Below are 17,547 nucleotides of genomic sequence, written 5' to 3'. Positions count from 1 at the left end.
GTAAAACTGTGTAAAGAAATATCACCTGTTTTTTTCTGGGCGTGCTACCTTTCTTTTTTCAGGTGATGACCCTAATAAGCAAGAAGGGAAAGAAGAAAAAAAAAAAAAAAAAAAAAAAGAAGAGTTATAAAGGAACTCCTTATTCTTTACAAATACTGAAAATACTGAATCACATTGTCAATTCAATCGGATCTGATTCCAAGTTAATGTTGCATGAAGCCCTTAGATATTAGCAAGTAAGTGGGTAAGTGGATAGGTATAGCAGTTGATAAGTGACAACCACACATAGTTATAATTTTTATGTTCATTTCCTACTTGAAGCAAATCATCACTATACTTCTATGAGACCTTATTTGTGAATTGTCAGATCTTCAACTAAAAGCAAAATCCACGTGCTCTAAATTTAACCTGCAAATCAAAACCAATTGCCAGGGTCTTAGCACTGTCTGAGCAAGGTCTTCTAGTAGTGATGGATAATTTAGTTTTTTATTCACAGTGCTACTCTTAATACTCTTTTACAAGTACTTTAGACAACTGTAATACAAATCTCCAGTTTCACTAGCTACATTTTGCCTGCTTAAAAAATTTCTTGCAGTGTAGTTTTGTCAACTTAGTGAGCTAAATTACTTTACAGTGGTGCAATTAAAACCCGGTATCTTTCTACTCAGGGACAGCTGCATTTCACTGTTGGAGGATGCGATCACTGTTTATACGTTATAAAGTCCTTTGGTGTCCTTCAGGATAAATAATGCTTTATAAAATATATGTGAAAGGACCAGAAGCATTGCAGAAAGTAAATTTGTATTTTTTGCATTCCTCCTTTCTTGACCTCTCACTGAACAGACAAACTTTTAAATCCAGCTTGTTTTAAGAGAGAAATCACCAGTATTTCAACAGTGTTCTTCCATTTTCTATGACTGAAAGATGCTAAAAAAATGACCTTAGCATGTAAGGCAGGAAATTGCTGTGTACATGTTACCTCCAGTTCTTTTAATCTTACCTCCCCATTGAGGCAAGATTATGAGAGTATTTAATGAAAATATTTAACATGAGACTACTGCAAGATTGCCTCCTACAAAACATTGCCAAATGGCAATGCTGGGTAAGACTGAGTAACACATACAATAGAGATTGCCTTACTTCATGGCTGTTTTTTTATAGATACTCTATTTTTATAATTTTTATTTACAGACAGCTAATCCTATTTTTCTTTCTTGACTCACTCTAAGCCACTGAAATCCAGAATGAAGGAATCTTAGGTTCAGTCCGATCTTTCTGACTGGGTGCTCGATTCTGGTTTTTTCCTTAGCTCAAATGCAGACAGAAAGGGGGATAGGAAGGAATTTCTGGCAGAGGACAGAGGAGCTTGATAGCGCTAGGACCACGGGAGGCTAAAGAAAAGGCTGAGACCTCAGAATACTTATGCAAAGAGAAGAGGGAGCATGTTGAGACAGCCATAGCAGACAAAGGAATGTAAAGGAGACCTTGTTTAAAGCTGGACAGTCTTTTTTAGGAATAAGGATTTGGAAGGCTTGTCATAATGTTAGATTCCCAGGAATATTCACCTGGAGTACTAAAGTACAGTGTCCTGAAGTACAGCTGCCCTGCTCCTGAGTAGCTGAGGTTTCAGCAGTGCTTCCTGCCTGGCAAGGAACAATTTAGTTGTTTTGTTTCGGGAGTCCTCCCACTGATCCTACTGCTCAACAGAATAGGCAGCACTCTGCAAGGAAAAGTTGTTAAGGGAGACAATTTTAGCAGAAGCCATGGTTTGAGCCAATGCTGCTGAGCTGGAGTAATTTTGTACTGTGCACAGGAACGTTACAACATGCGTCCAGAGGCTGCTGCAGACTATCCCTAATGGTCTGCATTACTAATTCAACTAATTGCAGCAATTACAGGCAGGAGATGCTGCTGGGAAGAGATGCCAGTACACTTCTCTAACACACTGCAGTACATGCTGCTCATTAATTAGACCAGCAGCGAAAAAAAAAAAAAAAAAAAAAAAGATAAAATATTGCCAGCTGGAAACGCAAAGGAATGTGCTGAAACCCGTAAGGGCTGTGAACAGTCACAGTTTGGTTTAAGCCTTTCAGAACCAGACTTTCCAGCCTGTCAGCCCAGTCGCAGCCACAGCCCTATTCACTTGGCAAGTGAGCAGGTGAGATTGCATGTTGGGCATACCTGACACAAGATGCAGCGGTTCTTCATCGTGCAACAAATGGTTTGCACAGGGGGTTGAAACTAGATGATCTTTAAGGTCCCTTCCAACCCAGACCATTCTATAATTCTATGATTCTATGCTGTTTGCTATCTGGGTAAATACAATTCCCAGCCCAACAGATTCCTTAGCAAAGCAGGAATTATCTCTGCCTCAGTGATGCATCTAGCAACAGCTAAGAGTGCTGCTAGCTGCCTGGGTGATGCATGTTATCTGAGTCTATCTTGTAGGTTTTTCTTTGCAGAAAGCATGTTCAGCCTGAACATGCCTCATATGGTAAGTCTCTGGGTAAGTGTGTTCTGGCTGGCCCTTCATGATACTGGTATTAGCGAGGAGCCCAGCATGTTCCAATTGGACACATCTACTTTGGCTGTCAGAGGACAGCCAAAGCAGGTGTCGTAGCTCGCTGTACTGACTGTGCTCAACAGCACGGTGCGATCCGCCTGCTAACCCAAACAGCCCAGCAGGCACACCCACCTGTGAACACCTGAAATATTCAACAGCACGGGATAAGCACTGTTCCTCCCACAGGAGACTCCAGCTCCGTGGAGGGCACATTTACACAGGCATATTTGGAATACTTGGTACAAGTTAAATATTTTAAAAGTTACAATTCTGAAGCTTTTTTTTTCCGTAGGATACTTAGCTGCCTCCATAACAGCCTCTTGACTTGAAAGTGTCTTACATTTTTTTCCCTCTATTCTTTTCCTTCGCTCCTTTCCTTCACATGCCAGACAACAGATGACATTGTTTCATCAGCTGAATGTTCCAGTGATGATGAAGATTTCATTGACTGTGAGCCCAGTACAGGTAAGTCAGGTCAGTCTTGATTTGCTTGCTTTCTGATTTCATTTGCAAAAAACAATGCATACATATATTTATATGTGTGTGGATGTATACATATATAATTATATATGTATATGTATGTGTGTATATATGTATATCTATACATTTATGTATATATTATATATACATAAAATAAAATATATATATTAAATAAAAATTATACAGCCAAGCATCAGATCCCATGGACTTGGCAACAGCAAAACACAGATATGTAGTCACTATTTAGTTAATATAAAGTTGTTTGCATGGAAAGCCTAACTTCCGGAAAGTGATCCCAGCTGATTAATTGTTCACATTTGTAACAGTTAGTTCACTGACACAGTGGGAAAGCAAAAATATCAATGTGGCATGTGACAAATATTAAAGATTCGTGAAGTGGGGAAGGTGGATGTTTGAAAAACAGAAGAGAAAAAAAAGTGAAGCAATAGCAGGTTATTAGCATTGTTTAATCTTTGTTAATTGCGCTGAAGATGGACTATGAAAGGATGTATTTGTCCATGGGATTTTGAATACAGTTAACATGGTAATGTATTTATACTAATTTTGTTTCCTGTGAGCCAAAGAAATTGGGGAGTACCAAAACATAGTTCTAACAAAACAAAATTAGTATTAATTCTTGCCCTGTTATCTTCAGTGATGCTTCAAAATGTATCCATTAAAGAGTCAGAAGGACTGGCCATGTGGAACTGACTCAAGTTCTCCCTTTCAGATACATTTTGATAAATTGATGGCTTTTCTTTCTGGTGAGATATATGATGTGATATCCAGCAGGCAACCGCAGTATATTTTATTTCTTACAGGCTTTTTCAAGTCTTCTTTTTTGAGGCTTGCCATGAGTTAAGCATTTCTATAATAGAGAACAGACATCATCGAATTTCTGTGTACATTTAAAAGAAAAAGGAGGAGTTTGGTTAGAATTTTTTTGTCCTTAAAAGTGAAACATATAAATAGTTTAGGGGTTTTTTCGTTGTTTTGCTTTGTTTTGTTTGATTTTGCTTTGTTTTATTTGGGATGGGTTTTTTCCTTTAAAAAAAATCCCAAGAAGACATTATAAATATTCTATTTGCTGAAGCCATTAGATTGATACAATAATAACAGTAACATTAGGCTAGTGCTTTCATGTTTCTTTTCAATTCATCATGCAGTACCTGCATTTTTTGGTAGAACTTGGTCCTGCAGTAACCTGAGATTGGCATTGCCTTGTAGCTGGGAACTTCCACTCATCCTCTTTACTTCCCTGTGATGACAGGGAAGGCAGTGACACAACAACTGATGCTAACAGATAGCTCAGCGTACTCCACTCTCTTTTTTCAAAGATCTTTATGAGTTTTTCAACTCCCCATCTGGCAGAAATGCAGTCCAATACTAGATTGTGAGCATAAACAGTGTGGGTACTGGGATTCTAAGTAAAGGTAGTAATTAAATGCCAGTGCGGTGATTATCATGTAAGTGAGGCATGAAATTAATAGGACCCTGCTAAAAGGACTAATGTACCACAACTGATATGCAAGTGAATGGATAGGAATCATTTCATTAAAGCTTCACTAACATTTCAAGACTTCTTTTTTTTTATTCTGATTGCCAAGAATTTCAATTAATGGAGGAAACAAGTTCTTTATCAGACCCCTCCTCTTGTACGTTATTGCTATTTATTTTTCAATGCAGAAATCACAGTTACTTCAGTGGCTAGAAATTGTAATAGCAATGTTTTCGGCTTGTGCTGCCAGTGGAAAAATCAAAGTTTGAGGAGAAATTTGGTAAAACAGGATGTTTAGCATGAAATTTTGGAGTGCTTTAGAGCAACATTTCCAGGCTAAAAATACCTCTCTCCTGGCACAGATAGAAATATAATGCTACAGCCAGGTACAAACTGGATTTGTAAAAATGACTTGCCTTTGAAAATCCTGCAAAGCATTACAGTTGGCAGCTAAGTGCCTACAGAAGTTTGAATATCTGCTGTGTAAAATAATATGATTTGTTGAAAATCTGCTGAAGTTACTCTCCTAAACTACTAGACATTCTTGAAAATTCTGCCCAGTATCTTTTATCGCACCCTACTCCTCCTCTGTAGGATAGTGGTCCGCATGAGCCACTGAAATCTGAATCTTTTATTGGGAATTACTGTGTCATTGAGAATAAAAGTTAGCCTGATTATATGTAAAAAAGTCTCCCAGATGGTCCTTGCTGATGAAATTTATACTTCCAGATTTTGAAGTTTCCTGCTTTCAGAGGCGCTGGTGTGCAAAGTTGACAGAAGGAGGAGGGATATGCAGGTCCCTTTTGCCTCCAAAAGCATAAACTTAGCTCATTCCATCATAATAAGAACAAAAAAATAACAGTTTTATGGTGCTCCTCATTTAGGTTTCTTTGTCTACCTTATTGTCTCAGCTCCTAGTGCATCCAGGGAAGGTAGAACAGTGTCTGCGGTACAGCCAGTATCAAAGCACTCACGCAGCCCATTCTGCTTTGGAGCACTGAATCAATCTGAGCTAGTTTATCAAAATCCAGTGGTGCTGTCTTGGTTGAGCAGATACGTTTGCCTTTACACGTCACCAGCCAAGTCGAGATTATCTGGCCATATGCCAAGATCTGTTACTTGAGTGTATACATCGTGGAAAGAAAGGATCTGGATTATCTTGCTTGTATTTTCTAGTCTGTGGCTTTGGATTTTTTTTTAATTGGGCCCATTTGAAGTTGCTTCATCCTATTCTGTTGACAGGTCAGTGTATTTTACACTGCCTTCTGGCTTGCCTGATCCTTTTTGCAGCAAACTGAAAATTAAATGACCTAACAGAGCACAGGCTCGTTTTTGTTGCTCTGATAATGTGTAGCTTTTAAAGCTCTTGAGTTTCTGCCAAATGCCAGGACTTAGCCTTCCATCACCCTCAATGCCATGGTCCAGTAACGCAAAGGTTACTGAACTCACTGCTGCAGCTGTGAGATATGATATACATCACTATGAACCTGCTGTGCAATAACCAAGACAAGGGCAGCAGGGAATGTTGCTTGGCAAATCAAAAGCTTTCAGATTTCTTATGGGTCAGAACCAAATCCCAAGATGTAAATGCATTACTTTGGTCTTGGTCCTGGATCAAAGGCAGTACCTTACAGAGTCCTTTTGAAGACTTTGATTTTGGTGTACTCAAAGATAGTTCAAAAGACAGAAAATCATGTCCTCTTTGAGGCTAAATATTATATGAGAACCATTTGCAAGGTCTTATTGCTACTTAACTTTGATTGTCTGTTGAATCCAGAATCTGAATCTCAATAAGCATACGATCTGTATCTGGACACCATCTCTTTAAAAGATGGCAGTGTAAAGGCAGTTTCCTCACTCTGCTCCCCTCAGGATTTTCCTGGCTAGCTTGAGACACTCACTGTGGCAGGCTGGCTACCACTCTTCCAAAAGTGTTTTCTGTTGGAATTTCTGTAAATTCACTTGTTTAGAAACCAGGAGCTGTCACAGGACCTGTCCTGACTGAGTTATCTTACAGGCATCCCCTGTAGACATGTATGTATGCATAAGGAATTATTCTAACAAGTGGTGGCAGTGACAGCTGTGAATCCAAAACCCAGTTGTGTTTTACATAATGAAAAAGAAGCCATTGCATGTTCAGGGGTAAAAAATACTTGCACTTCATCTTATTGCAGACAAGCCTAGATACCCTTAGATCTCTAGATCTCCCACAGTGGCTTACTCTAAATGTTACAGAGGGCATAAAACTACTCACGTGCCCTGAAGAAACATTTACTTACAGTCGAGACCAGTCCCTCTCTTATCTCTATGGGAATGTCACACATCCCAGCACATGTTCAAAAACCTGTTTTCTGCACCAGAAACATGATGCTTTTCTCTGGTATGAGTACAGGACTCTCCACTGGGCTGTTCTGGAGAGACCTGAGGCTCAAATACTCAAGTTCCTCAAAGCTGAAGCCAGGGTCCTGAGTCTCTGCTTTTGAACACAGCTCTGCGTTGGTGGTTTGGTCATTTGGCCACTCAGAAAATGAAAGATTTGTAAGGAAAATATCTTTATTCCTAACTAGGAAGCCCTGTGCCATTGTGAAGAAAGCAAGCATTTATCTCTTTCCAGTCAAATGAGGAGCACCACTACAATCTGATCTTACTGAGACTTCAAAGCCTTGAGGATTATAGTTATGCTTTCCTGACAGCAGCTGCTGCTGTCTCCTCAATACCATTGCCCTTGTTCCTGTTAAGCATGTCCATTAGTGCAGTGTTCTGGTATCAGGCAGGCCGGATGCTGGCGGCTGGGCACCTGATTGGGATCACAGCTCAAGCTGCTCATTGCACTACTCAAAACAGTAAGACCCAAACACTCACCAGTTGGCTTGAAGCCCATAATGCAACCTCTTGAAATGGTCTGTCGGGCTTAATACTACCTTCCTGGCCTGATATAGCCCATGTTTCTTCCCTGGTGCAGTTGCCAGCTTTCCCTTCCTGTCGGCCCAACAATTTCCTAGGTGATTTTTTCCGGTGAAATGTATTCTGTTTCCCGAAAGGCTTCATATATCATAAGGTTGGCGTTGTCTAATCAGACTGGTAAGCCTTTCACATGAGAGACTAGAAACAGCAATACAGATGCCAAAATCTGCAGTCTTTGCACTGGAGGTTACACAGTGTTTTGCAGCATATACCCGTACACAGGAGACACATATCCTACAGGTATGGTGTCTGTACCTATAATTTACTGGCCTGTACCCAGCCACTTCAGGCTCCTGATTTATAGCCTAGGACAATCAAGCTTCCACTCATGTAAACCACAGAACCAAGTACCTGCAGGCTGCCTGGGTCAGAGATTTATTTGCAGCAAACAAGGAGAATCTCTCTTCCAAGAGTTTACAAGAAGCCAGCACAGTACAAAAAGCAATATGCTGAAAGTGAAGAAACCTTGACTGGAGAAACGAAGAGAAGAGCTGATTTGGCTTGTCCTCCATAAAATACATTATCCTTCTTGAAGTACCCAGGGAATTTTCACTGCTCTTCTTAGAGAGACAAATCCAGTGTCCAGTCACTCCCAGTCTCCCTCTGTCAAGCAGGAGTGCTGCTCTGTTTCTCATGCTGTGAACAAGAAGTGGTCTTTAAAGTTGGGCTCATGTCTCAGAGTACACAGAGAAGTAGGCTTCCTGTCTCACAGGCTGAACACCATATGGACCCAAAGGAGGGGGATTCATCTGTGGCACTTCCCAGGGCACAATAGGATCACTTACTTAATGGAATTTCCTAGCTACAGTCTTACAGCCAAACCAAAACCAAACGAACAAGTTTTACTAATCAATCATGCAGATGTCTTACAGGATTTATTTTTTTCTTTTATTTGTGTTAGGAATTTATACTGAGTTTGGTTTTCAGCATATTGGTCTTTTTTCTTATGTAAGCTCCAAAGGCCCCACTCATAAGGATATTTTGTCTATATATGCACTATATATACAGTGTGCATATATATCTATATCAATAGGTGTATATGCTAAAGCAATAAATTACCAATATCAGCAGTAGCCCCTATCATCCAATCACATGTTTACACAGAAATTCATGCCTTCATCTAACCCTCGCATCCGCTGGCGTGGACAGATGCATGATATTGTTATTTCTTGGTGAATAAAGCACGTTAATTTTTTTTGTTGTTAGAGATTTTTCTTTCTTCCTTTATTTATTTGTTTAATTAATAGTTTCATCTACCAATTAGCCTTGGGGTAGGGTGGGGCAGGGAGAATATAAAAAATTATACAGGTATATCCATCGATATATACATACATACTCCGTGTATATATAGATAGATATATACATTGTATATATTTGGAGAACATTTTCTGTCGTTTCACCTCATCTTGTGCCGCATGAATTTTTGGTGATTAATATTTTCGTTTCTTTTATATTTCTTTCCCTTTTTTTTTGGCTCGTAGTGGTGCCATATTGCTATTTTTTAATTTTTAAAATCATTGCTGTACTTTTCAATTTATATGTTTGGAGTTCTTCCAAAAAAATAATGGTTTAATCATCTCAAGAAAGAGATATAGATCTGCAAACCAATAAAGGCAACAAAATCTTTTCTTGCCATCCTTAAGAAATCCACATTTTCAGACATCCCAAGAAAGTTGTGTGCAAAAGAATGAAGATTTTTACCCCTCCTTTCTTTTTATTTTCTCTTCTCCCTACCTTTTTTTAAACTTCTGGAAAGTCTCTATCCTGTCTTTTCCCTTTTCCCCTTTTTTTTAATTGAGTTCAGAGAAAAAACAGCCAGAAGGAAAAAAAAGATTCCCGTTTACCCCTGCATTCTCCCAGGAAAAATTCTTCCAACAAAGAAAGCCCCACAAACCACAGATGGCATAAAAAGAATTTTATTGCAATGCAGTATATCTGTCGTATCTTTTATTTCTGGGTCAGTGCAAGATCATTTTTATGGCATGCTGTAGTTTAGCTGATTTAACTAACCATGGCCTTCATTAATCGGTGCATGGGCTGTGATGACGCCATCTTGTGTTTCATCAGAGCTACGCATTCAGGCTAACCAAGCAAGTCTGTAGTATATGATTTGGGGGGATATGGTTTCAGTTTTAATTTTTAGTTGTAGTATAATTTGTTCTTTTTGGAAGAGTTATGCCAGTACTGTTGGCTGCTTCTTGCAGCCTCAGCGTTATATATCTACTTTATTTTATGGGTTTTTTTGCTCTTTTTTTATTTCTCAGTAGCAATTTTATGTCTTGTCTGTGTCCATCTGTCTTGTCGGTGTGTCTTGGAGTCCATTGGTCCGGTGTTGTTATGTGATTCTGTTCTCTGTTCGTAAGCTGTTGTTCAGCTCCCTGCTGCTCTGTCATCCCTCTTCCCCTTCCCTTCCCCTCCTTTCCCTCCCCACCTGCCTGAGGGGGTCCACAAAGGGGCACCAAGCTTTGAAAGACGTTCTGAGTGTCACCCCAAGACTTCAGGCTGGAATTGCAAGATGTCCACACAGCTTCTCAAGAAAGACAAATTTTGCATCTGGAAAGTTTTCAGTCTGTTATCGTTTCACTCTCAGAAATGGTTTACTGGCATAATGCTAAAGTGAATTCTTATACAGCTTTTAGGGATTTTTATGTGCATGCTGACATCTTGGAGTAAGAACTCCTGTTCTCTGTGCTTTAGGCACCAGGAAACACTACGCAGGGTACAGGCTGTGTGTTAAATGGAAAGTACCTGAGCCTTTTTATAAAAGGCAGTCTTGGAAAGGGATTGTCACAGTGCACGTGCAACTGAAATTATATCTATGTGAATGTATGTCTAAAATCCACAGTCCATAGTTCATTTGTAGTTAGGAGACAAAAATGCAGGACATACTTGATTTCTAGGAGTAGTGTATCTTCACTCTATAGGGTCAGTCTTCTGTTTGTCACTGTGTGATGTCTGGCTCTTTACTGATACTGGTAAAAACTGTCTTGCTGTTTACTTGTGTAACTTGAACACAATTATGGAAATGCATGTGGAGTGTCGTCTGCCATGTGCATCGTAAATGTGCAATAATCTGTAAGGCAGAAGAAAACAAGTTGAGTTTTCAGGTGTCTGCTTAGACAGAAACTCTATTTAGAAAAGACATCCTTTGGCTTGTACAGTGGTGCATTTCCTGGTATCCTTAGTTCTGTTAACAGTGAACTTACCTGACTTACCTGTTTAAGCGAAGAGTTACCAGAAGAGGGAAGTGATGGGGTATGTTCAGGTCTCCAACATGGAATTATTTCATTTAATTGTTTCATTTAACTTCTCCAAGATATGTTTTCTGTACTTGTAGAAGGATAAAAAGAAGACAGCTTTTCTTTCACCAATAAGAACCAATGATCTTATGCTCAATTCAGTTTTCTTAATTCATGTATGATCTGAGAAACATTACTGAGTGCTATTATTTATAGTGAAAACAAATCAATATTTAAAGCTTGCTTGGTTTAGATTTTAGGTCTCTATGTGTTTTTCACAACTATTAATTCCTACTGAATCTAAAGCTTTTTCTTGGCAATTGCTTGAATAAAGCAACTGCTTATAAAATTATATTATAATCAACAAGCTCGTGGTTTTGTGTAATGCTGCCCTCTGTCAGACAGACCAGAACAGTCCTGTCACAAGGCTAACAGCAAAAGAAACGATTTTTTTAGCTCAAGTGTCAGGTTATTGGAGCAGAACAATCGGAGTTTTAGCCCCCTGCATCATGAAGTTCAGGGTAACCTTCGTTGTGATGTGTAAACCAAGTGTCCAGGCAGTAAAGCTGCTGTGTCCTGCTGAACAGTTGCTTTTGTTTGCCTTATGTAGCCTCTGTGATGCCTGTGACTAGCCCTTTACTGCGAACGGCTCACTCAAGCACAGGAGATGCCACGGAAGGTCCCGTTGTGCTCTGCTTTATTCCACGAAGTGTATATCTGGATTTCTGGCACTTGAAACAGTTAGCTCATACTTTTGTTTTTTGTCCGAGGGCAAGCTGCTGGCTTCAGCTCTATGACAATTGTCACTGAGCAAGGCGGAGAGCCGAGGGCTGAGTTGTTAAAGCCAAGGATAAAAAGCGCTCCCATCTCTGCTGTTGATTCCTTCTGTGAATGTGGATCTATATTGCTCATTTGCCTACCTGTAAAACAGGGTAAATGAAATACTTCTTAGCTAATTGGGGTGGAGATGAAGGGAAAGAAGGAGATTTAATTAATATTTTAATGGGCGTTGATATTCAGGTGCAAATTGCTGTGCAGTACACCAAAGTGATACTGTATTGCTAACCACCAAAAATGTACAAGCAGACCGTGATATTGTTGAGGTTTTAGTACTAAGTGCTATCTTCACTTCCTGTGACAACGTTACTGTGTATTTTTATGAAGTAGATGCAACTCCTAATCTGCTAACACAGAGAGAAACAAGTGAGGGGTACAAAAGCCAAATATTTTCATGACAGGGAACATTGATGTGGCATCATTTTCAACAAATACCACTTTTTCCTCTAGAGTTAACATGTGCAATGGAATGAACCAAGCTCAGGCTACATAAATTAATGTCATGAGTGGACTGCAATATACAAATCCTTTATATCGGCATTTCCATCACTTGAACTTGCCTCCTGATCAGAATTTTGCTTCAAAAACTTCACAATTTCTCCAGCCTGGTGCAAGTTTCCCTGGTTTTGCTTTTAAGATCAGGAAGAGATCAGGATCAGACCCACAGTCTGGCTACCTTGCCCTTGTTGCCTTCCAGTCTTTTTTTAAAGCGTGTTCTCTAAACTTGAAGCCATGTGCACTGTCACATTCTGGCAATCCCTCTAGTGCTGCGCCTATGTTATCAAGCTGACACATGTCTAAAATACTAAGACATGATATTTTCAACCTGCTGGGACTTGCTTTTTGTCCCTGTTAGCTTTGATTTTCAGCTTCATAAAATATATGGGAAAGAAAGAAAAAATAGCCAATGACAGATTTGGGAAGAGAAGAGCTAGCACATGACTCAGGAACAGATTTTGCATCAAAAGCAAATGTGTGTATATTAGACCCTTAAATGTCTATAGAAACGGATTGGCTTTAAACAAGAAGAAACTGATTTCTGAAAGAAATATAATATCTGTTAGAGAGAAAATTTGTTGAGCATTTACAGATACTAGGGACAGAGATACCCTTTTGCTTCTAAAGGGTTTTATTATGTATTTCTTTTGGTCATCATGCGTAGACCTGAAGGTGCCTTATGTATTAGAAGCCCAAAGATACTGATGTTCACATGAATTATAACACCTGGAATGAGACCTCAGTAAATCAGGAAAACCTATTCTACTGCCATTTTCAGCCCAAGTAGTTCATGGGATACCAAAGCTTATAATTATGTCAAAGGGGTTATTGCCTTGCCTTCATTCTGCCTCTCTATTTCAGTTCCAATTTATTAATCACAAGAGCTACAAATCAGTCCTTTACCCCAGCTGTAAACAGATGGGAATCCCAGTTGCTGAGCGATGTGAAGTGTTAAATCCTATGTGAGGAGCAGGAGACAAAGATCATACCAGTTTTGAAACTAGGGGTAGAAGCAAAAAAATTAATTAGACTGACTTGATTTGAGATATTAGATGTCCACTAATTCTGAAAAAACATATTTTATTCTGCATTTTCATTGCACTAAAAAATACATGATTAAGACCTTTACAAAAAAGCCACACTCAGGGACTCATTTTTCTACTTCTGCTGAGTTTTACCAAAACTGGAGTTGTTTGGTCCCACAGCGGGGTGTTATAAGGATCATCAGCTCCTCTTTTGGCATTCAAGAGGAACTACAACTATTTTACAAATGCAAAATCTCAAAATTAGCTTCTTTTACAGCAACAAGAAAATTCCAACACTTTTGTCTCTTCACTGGCTTCACTTTGTCTCACTATCAGAACAATAAATGTCAGAGGCAACAAAAAGGGAAGAAAAATTGTTCTGTCTTTGTGGGACAGCAGAAGTGCAAAGCAATTTTGAGCTTAATTTTTTTGTTTTTAATGGATGTCCGTAATTTTTTTTTTTTTCCCCTGGAGCATTTTGGGGAACTGAAATAGAGGAGTAGAATAAACTTGTTTAGGAGCTTTACAAGCAAATGTGGAATAAATAGATTGAATCTTGCCTTATCCTCTTTCTCGTAGTCCTGTTAAGTTCTGTTAATTCAAGTCTTCAGCTTTTGTGTGACTTGGAAAACAGCTAGTACATCCCAGCATTTTGGGGGAGGTGTTTTGTGAGTTCAGGCAAGTGTGACTCTCAGGTTTGAGATCTGAACATAGTCTGAAGCAGAGGACCTCCAGCACACATCTGAACTTGCAGCAGGGAGGTGCCTTTGACGAGGTTCTGAATCACTTATCTCTGCCAGGGAACTGGGGACTCTCAGAGAGCTGTGAGGAGGATTAAGGAGGGTTTGACAGCTGCAGAGAAAGTCAAAGGACTTGGCAGTGTAGCAGGAGTATGTATGTATCTGAAAAAAAAAAAAAAAAAAAAAGTACTTTTTTGTACAGTAGACTTGACATTCTACCAGATCTGCCCTTATTCCAGTGGTTGATGGATAGCCTTCCCCTGGAAAAAATGCTGTGACATGCCCCACGCAGCAGTAGAGTGGGTGACCTCTGAGCTTGAAATTATTAATGACTTTTGAGCTTTATTTTCTGATAAGATAACCAAGAAGTTTTCAGGTTTGCTGGAAACCCTTTACTTCACATGCTTAAAGATGCCATATAAGCCCAAGGGGAATACAGAGACTGGAAGGTAGTTGAAAATGGTTCTACCCTAGTTCTTTTTTGATAAGAAGTGAAGATTTAGTGTTGACAAAGTACTGTGGGGACTCCATTGAGTTTCCTCTGAACTGTCTGTGTCGAATCCAAAACAAGAAAATATTTTATGACTCCTAAAATGCAAATTTCAACTTTTGTCTTAAAACGCCTTTTCATTTTGAAATTTATGCTTTTTTTTAAAGTGAAGTATCTTGTTACGAAACGAAGTAAAGAAGTTTTGTAGTCATAAGTATTGTGTGGGGATTTCACTACACTTGTCTTTTCATTTCTGAAAATATGACTAGTAACCTTCACCTTTAACTAACTTGGGAGCTTTTTACTATGCCTTTTCAATTTTTCAATTTCCTTTCTCCCCCATTAGGTTCTCCAGAACCTTCAGCCATACTTTTCTCCATAGGAAACATCTGTCACTAGCTCTGTACCAACTGTGTTAGAAGAATAAAACCTTTGATTACATTTATCAAAGGAGTTGGGCCAATATATTTCAGCATCTTCAGTTGTTTCATTCATAGCTTTTCATTATATTTTGAATAGCTATGGTAAAAGTCCATCCCTGAAGCAGCGTGATCTTTCCCACATATGCTGTTTTCCATATCTATCACTTTTCCCTTGGAAAGGAAAAGCAAAGAAAAATTATTCCGGAGAGAGAGGGAAAAAAGTCTCCTTCACGAAAGCAATATTTTTAGAAATAGCTGGTAAAACAAACTGCAAATGTTGTGCCTGGAGCACCTCTATTCTACTAACAGGATTGTTTAAAGATGAAAGCAGCCATTTGTGTGTCTGGCTTGCTCTGTTAGTAGTAATTCTTCCTCCATATGGGAAGAGCAAGGAAATGTGGTGCAGTAGTTTGTTCCCTATCTTACCTCCTGTGAGAAGATATTTACACAGTTCTCTGCTGAAGAATGAGTGTTCTGGTAGTGCTTTCTACAGCAAACACAAAGAACTGATAGCATAGGAAAAAATAATCTCAGTCATCTATACCTTGTTTACCATTGAACTAGAAGATTTGTTATTCTTCTGGTGATTTTCTTTTTCTTTGCCTCCCAGATGACCTTTCCTTCGTGATAACAAGCTGCAACTTTTCTGTTGGCCTGTCTCATAGGTGGCAAGTGTCCAAACATGGGCTGCCAATTCAGATAGTTTAAGAAACTCAAGAGCTGCCAGGCTTGGCACTCCTTGTGTAAGAACACTATATTCACACAGAAATATTTAAAGTATCCTGAGGAACTTGAACAGTTATGTTTCTTTTTCCATACCAAATTTGCTTAGCTTCCATTAAAGCTAATTAATTAGGAATCTGAGCACTAAATGAGGTAACAGCTATTTGGAGTACTTTTAAAAACTTTTGCAGTACTGTTGTGAAGGCCCAGCTTTATGATTATATTTGTAATATCAATTGGTATTGATACCCACTGCTTTTGCCTTAAAATCCCCATTAAAGCAATAATATTTCTTGTATTTTATTGGGATTTAGTCTCTGATGCCAGCTACGAATTCATCATACTTATTTAAAATGAATTTTAGCAGTTGGATCCTGGAGATGGCTGCATATGTGAATGTCCAATAGCTCCAACAACATTTTATAGCTATATTGCCCTCATTTTTCCAGCATCTGAGAGGAGCTTTGTGGATATTAGTGCAGCTGAGCACTTGCTTCAAAGATCTAAATTTTAGATTTATACGCTGACAAGAGGTAGTTAATCCTTTTGCGGACCGAACCCTTAAGGGCTGTCTGAATGGCAGGACTTGAAATAAGACCTTGGAGTCTTAATTCTTCTTTCACTTTCAAACCACAGTTAATCTCTCCTTCACTTTTGAACAAAGGTTGCATTTTGATCCTACAGATTTCTTAAACCTTCTGTCAGATACACACCCCAGGAGGTCAGTTTTCTGGGAATCCAGTCATGTTAGGGCAATGACAGCTTTTACTGTGGTATGTCATATTACATTAATTTTCTTATTTAAGGGAGATTTCAGCAAATGCAAAACAAGACGATTGAGCTATCTACAGTGAAGTCAAAAGATTTTAGACATCAGCTTAAAGCAATGATCATTGTTCCTTGTTGAACAGTAGTTCTTTATCAGTTTTCTCTTTTGTTTTGTCTTGTGCTATTCTTTTCTCATAATGAAATGCATAGAACTGTACACATCATTTCAGGGGTAGCAGTGACAAAGCTGTGTAGAGACACTGTTATCTCTCTGCTCCATTACAGTGAAGCCTTTGCTTATACACAGCCTGAATTCTGAAAATAGTTGGAAAGCTTAATAAGCATAGGGAACTGGTGCAGAGGAAAAAGATTCTCTGCAACAGAGGATTAAGGGATGACAAATGCAGTTTGCCTTTGTAAAATTCAAGAAATTTGAGCTCTGCATCTCTGACTGGAGCACTGGGAAAAGTGCTGGAAATAGGAATTAAGGGAAATATGTGTGTATATATATATATGTATCTATACATATATATGTATATGTGTGTGTATAAACATATCTATATGTATGTAATACGTAGTATATATATGCATGTGTGTAAGTGTATATATTAAAAACATAAGTATTATTCAGTTACATAATATGATGACAGATTTCAGATAGTTCTACCAAATATCTTAGGTATGAAATACACTGTACTGGTCCCCAGAGGGTGGACTGCATGTCACATTTCAGGTCTCTCTGATTCTACTGTAAGAAAAGATGCACATGCTCTACCTCTCACTTAATGCTAATGTAAGTTAGCAATAATGCATATAAGCATTATTATTTATGTAAAACTGCTGCAGGTGACTAGCAAATCATGCTTTTAAGTTTCAGATGAGGGATAGTTTGCCAGAACTGAATATCAGATCAGAAACAGTGAATTAGGAAATTCATTGCATGCATGAAAAAGAATTTGTACACACTAGAATTCTTGGGAGACTAAGTTTGATAATAGGCTTAAAATACCAACAGCAGAACTTTTTCACTGCATTCCTCACTTGTTTATAACTCTCTTCCAAACCTTTTGTCTGGAGCATTTGTGAACAGGATGTTGATTTTTCTTTTGGAAAAGGAAGCAGTCAGCACTTGGATCTCCATGGCACTTTGGAATTTGGATGCAAATTAAATACTTTCATGGTCAAAAAATTCAAAGAATTGTGTGTAGATTCCTCTATATGTGCGTGTGCATGCATAATTACTAATTACATTAACCACATGGCTGGAAACACAGGCAGCCTGATGAGATGTTGAGTGCCT

The 17,547-nt window shown here is 38.7% G+C and overlaps 1 protein-coding gene across 12 annotated transcripts in view; it reads left to right on the top strand.

Annotated features, from left to right (window-relative positions):
- Window positions 1-17,547, top strand: part of NRXN3 (neurexin 3) — a 969,254-nt gene that overhangs the window by 930,961 nt on the left and 20,746 nt on the right. For 6 of the 12 annotated variants that reach the window (XM_086462626.1, XM_086462625.1, XM_086462627.1 and 3 more), the window contains one exon: window positions 2,953-3,028. In XM_086462626.1, the coding sequence (XP_086318752.1) occupies window positions 2,953-3,028 (76 nt within the window). Of the gene's footprint in view, window positions 1-2,924; window positions 3,038-17,547 lie in introns of all 12 variants that reach the window. The other 6 variants (XM_086462624.1, XM_086462622.1, XM_086462632.1 and 3 more) reach the window with 2 other exon arrangements.

Source organism: Leptosomus discolor, chromosome 3 (assembly GCF_034619465.1).
Source record: "Leptosomus discolor isolate bLepDis1 chromosome 3, bLepDis1.hap2, whole genome shotgun sequence".
In the NCBI taxonomy this organism is placed as follows: Eukaryota; Metazoa; Chordata; class Aves; order Leptosomiformes; family Leptosomidae; genus Leptosomus; species Leptosomus discolor.
The sequence above is the reverse complement of the archived record's forward strand: the minus strand, read 5'-3'. Positions and strand labels throughout refer to the sequence as shown.